Source organism: Rhinopithecus bieti, unplaced genomic scaffold (assembly GCF_001698545.2).
Source record: "Rhinopithecus bieti isolate Rb0 unplaced genomic scaffold, ASM169854v2 scaffold_48347, whole genome shotgun sequence".
Classification (NCBI taxonomy): Eukaryota; Metazoa; Chordata; class Mammalia; order Primates; family Cercopithecidae; genus Rhinopithecus; species Rhinopithecus bieti.
Genome location: NW_016819039.1, coordinates 97,761 through 102,241, shown reverse-complemented (window position 1 = coordinate 102,241; position 4,481 = coordinate 97,761). Strand labels below are relative to the sequence as shown.

The 4,481-nt window shown below is 43.0% G+C and overlaps 1 protein-coding gene across 1 annotated transcript in view; it reads right to left on the bottom strand.

Moving 5' to 3' along the window:
* DCX (doublecortin) overlaps positions 1-3,983 on the bottom strand; it is an 18,395-nt gene extending 14,412 nt beyond the window's left edge. Inside the window, exons 1-3 of the mRNA XM_017858063.1 lie at positions 3,940-3,983; positions 3,772-3,799; positions 1,839-2,224 (exon numbers count right to left, since the gene is read on the bottom strand). Coding sequence (XP_017713552.1) covers positions 1,839-2,202 — 364 coding nt within the window. The 5' untranslated portion in view covers positions 2,203-2,224; positions 3,772-3,799; positions 3,940-3,983. The remainder of the gene's footprint in view (positions 1-1,838; positions 2,225-3,771; positions 3,800-3,939) is intronic.
* Positions 3,984-4,481: the final 498 nt, after the last annotated feature.

Genomic DNA, 4,481 nt, shown 5'->3' with positions numbered 1-4,481 from the left:
AAAAAAAAAAATTAAAAAAAAAAAAAGACAAGCACTAGGATGGCCAATCCTTTGATGAGTAATATGCACTTTATATCCACTGTCAGGAAGGGGCTAGGATTAACCTCTGCCTGTCCGTTGAGCACACGATGAAATAATCTAAGCTTCCTGCACATTGCTTTTCAAGGTCATCTATGTAGAAAAATCTCGGCTGGGCATGGTGGCTCACGCCTGTAATCCCAGCACTTTGGGAGGCCGAGGCGAGTGGATCCTGAGGTCAGGAGTTCGAGGCCAGACTGACCAACATGGAGAAACCCCATCTCTACTAAAAATACAAAATTAGCCGGGCATAGTGGCACATGCCTGTAATCTCAGCTTCTCGGGAGGCTGAGGCAGGAGAATCGCTTGAACCCGGGAGGCAGAGGTTGTGGTGAGCCAAGATCATGCCATTGCACTCTAACCTGGGCAACAAGAGCAAAACTCTGTCAGAGAAAGAAAGAAAGAGAGAGAGAGAGAGAAAGAAAGAAACTCGAACTTGAACCCTGAGACTGAGATGCAGCAACCATATGGACGCTGTCTCTTATAAGTAACTGGTCCCAGTCACTTTGCCTGACTACTTGGGCAACAGCAGCTATTTGAGAGAAGTAGGGCCTTGTACAAAGGAAACCCTCATTCTCCTTTGTCTGGGAACATAAGAAACTTAGAAGCAGTGAAGCAGAGGCAGGTTTTTCCCACATCAAATCCTTTAAGGTGCTATTCTCCTTCCTTGATAGTTATTTCATAATTTGGTTACTCTAGAGATCTGCCTGCTTTAAACTCACCTTTGCTCAGGGAAAGAAAGGAGTGAGGAGAGTGGGCTGGATAATGGGGAAGGGGCTTGAGGAAGAACACATTAATTATCACCACTCCTTCAGGCTGTTCTTTAAAGCACTGTATTAGGTCAAATTGATCACATGCGTTATATCCACCAATTTAAAAATAGGGAAGCATCCTCAGTATAATTGATTTGATAATATAGAATGTTAAAAAATGTGACCCAAGATCTATTTTCTAAATGACCATGAAGAAGACTCTATGGCTGGGTAAGTTCCGGTAAGAAGTGGGATTTTCCCTATTTTGAGGTGGGTACACAGGTTGTTGGGATTTTTGGCAATCTACATAGAAAATTTAGTTGCCATACAAAAATCTAGAAAAGTTATAAGGGGATTTAGGTATAGTGAGTCAATTCCTATTCTAATAGGAATGGTCTTTATTAAAATACCAGACATACCTACAGCTTTCTTTGGTATTTCTCCCAACGACCTCAGCCTTAGGGACACACCCTAAAGTAGGCTTTTTAGAAGCAACAGCTGAGCAGTAACCACTTACCTAAAAGAATAATCCTTCGTGAATATGTCCAGGAAATTCTGCTCTTAAGGTGCTTATTTCCAATGAGTTGCAATTCACAAATAATTTCTCAGCAGTTCAAAGAAAATTTGGGCATAATATTTTCTCTGTTAACCCAACCAAATGTCCTTCCTTGTTATACCCATAATGATTTCATGTTTTGCCTCAATAGTGCTACTCAGAGTTAATTATGAACAAAATCTAGGGTAAATGCTACAATTAAGATTTTCCTTTTTATACCCTGGCAGATAAGCACAATGCATGATCACCACCACTCACACTTCAACCTCAGCAGAGACTGAAGGGTGATTACTAATGGTTCTGTTGATTCTATAGCATTAGAAATTTGAGCATCAATCAACCCGGTGTTTTGAAAAATACATTGCCTAATTTTTTTCAAAGCAACCCAAGAATGTAACCATAATCAATGATACCACCTCCCACCAAGGGCCACCACCCACTATTTAAATTACCTTCCTCCAGTTCATCCATGCTTCCGATCTTCCTGGATCCATCAATGGTGTAAATGTAACGCACTCCCTGAGGCAGGTTGATGTTGTCAGACAGAGATCGTGTCAGGTCAGCCAGCAAGGCGTCAAAGCTGCGAAAACGGTCAGAGGACACAGCGTACACAATCCCCTTGAAGTAGCGGTCCCCATTGCGGTAGAAACGTACCTTCTTGGCTTTCTTCTCATTACTCAGTGCCTGCAAGGTTCTGGTTCGGTAGAAGCTACAGTGGGCGCTGTGAGTGGGGCTAGGCAACCCATTCATCCGGGAGCCTCGCATGTTCCTGGATGTCTTATCTCTTTCGTCAAAGTGTCCAAAATCAAGTTCCATATTTTGGTGGAACCTCAGAGACCTGAGCGTTGGAGAAAGGGATGGGGTGAAGAGAGGCAAAACAAAAGGGACGGGGAGAGGGAAAAAAGAAGGGATTTCAAATATTAGCCAGATCCAGATCTGCAATCTGCTGCTTGTGAAAAGAACTGGTTGAAAAAAGCCTGTGACCCATCTGCTGCTTGCCCCTGACCTGCAGGAATATTGATCTTAATAGAGAAGAAGGAGGGGCTGGGCGGGGTGCTGGTGGTTGTGGGGTTGGGAGCAAGAGATAGAGAGGGAGGCACTCTTGGCACTGTTCCAGACAGAGGAGAGGGGGAGATTTTGAAATAGCTGAAAATCCTGAGACTTACTGACAGTGGCTCCTATCAAATTGTAACTTCGGGCTAAATACATTAAAACTGGCATCTGTTTCCTCACACATGCCCACATGACTAACAGTTGTAAATGAATCCATAGCCTGACAAAATTCCCCTTGAAGAGAACAGAAGGAGCTAGCCAAGGTTAGCATCTCCAGCTTAGGAAGCAGTCTTTGCATCTCAGTACAATGACTATGAAGGGGGAGTGTTTTCATTTTATTCCAAGCCCTCTTTCCTACTCTAATGTGTGCATCCCATCCCCCCAGAATAAACTAAGATTCTCCTTTAAAGGGACAGCCTCCAGGGAACAGCCAGTGTCTTTGTGCTATTCATCAAACCCTTTCCCCACCAAGCTGGTGCAGCTATCCTACATTCATAAGAAATAAGCTAGGGGAAAAGGGATTAGAAAATAAGTTATTTAACAAGTTATTAGCTCTGTCTTCCCCCGGTACCATTTGTTCACAAAATCCTTTTTTATTTTTTTCCCCAGTTGCTCCACCCCCTCCCCACCGATGCAGCAACACCTCTTAATGGAATAATTTAATTGTTGAAAGATTCACAAATGAGTCTCCGAACAGCATATGGGACCTTTAGAAGGAAGCACACCTTTCATTGTTCTGGGTTTCTACCCTAATTGAAGTGACATTTTACCCTCACAGCAGGCAATTCACCCCAAACTCGTATATTGCCCAGGTGCATTAGCTGAGGAAAAGATGGTCATTTGTCAGGTTTTGCTTTTCTCCCTTCTGTTGAACCCCCTCCCCCACCAAGAACCCCAAACAATCAAAACATGAAACCCAAAACAACTGAAGCCCCAAATGCTAGCAAATGTAGTGACATCCTAAGAGCCAAACTATTAACATGCATCTCACAGATGGAGATAAAAGGACTCACAAAGCAAGCAGGGCTCAGCTGCTACACACTGCCACATCAATATATTTGCAAGGGACCAGGAGGACAGGAAATAAGAAAGACTGATGCCTAATGGGTTTGCCAGGCTGAATTCCCCCTTTTTTCCAATGTCACCATGACCTATGCTGAGCTCAGCATTGTCTCTGTAAGACAACCTGCAGTGGTAAGAGACCCCACCTCCTCAAGGCAAGTAGCAAACATTTCCCCAGGCATGCCAGTAAGGCTTTGCTTTGCTTTAGGATCAGAGGTAGTATTATTCTAAATTAACATCACAGTGAAAACAAAGGAACGTCAAACTCACTTTTCCAAAGGAAAATCCCAGGTAGAAGCTTAGGGAAAAAATCGGATAGAATAAGGCAAAAAAGGAGAAGAGGAGACAGAGAGACAGAGAGAGCAGGCTTTGCCTTGTGCTTTTCCCGTTTGACATCTGTTACATTCTGCTTGAAAATTACTTAAAAGCCCCACTCACCGGTTTTCTGCTGGTTGGGTGGAGATGCTGAGAGAAAGAAAACCAATCTCTCTATGCCTTTGTTGTCTGAGCTCCAAGCAAGAAATTCCTGCCAGGGTGGATAGATGCCTTCTAGGTCCTAGTGCCTTGTCCAGCTTCACCCATGTAACTCAGGCTTAGTGAATCCCCCCAACCTCCTATGATTAATTACATGCTTTTAAAAAAACTCACAGGCTGCATTAACAGCTAAAAAGGTTTCATTTATAACCAACAGGAAATTGCAGGGTAGCAAAAAGATTGCGCAGACAAAATCAGAATGCTCTAATGAGCAATGTGCTAGCCCTTTCTTTTAGAAAACTGGCAATTTCACTTGGCCAAAACCTTGGCCTAATCTGCCTGGGGGCCAGACTCAGACAGCCAATCCAGGCTTCTTAGAAATTGTAGCTCTCTTCTTTTTACCCTCTTGAGTGGAAAATAAATAAATAAATAAAATCTGCAGATTCTTTAAGGCAGTTTAGCTCAAGTGTCCAACAACTGCTTTTTTGGTCTTTTTTTTTTTTTTT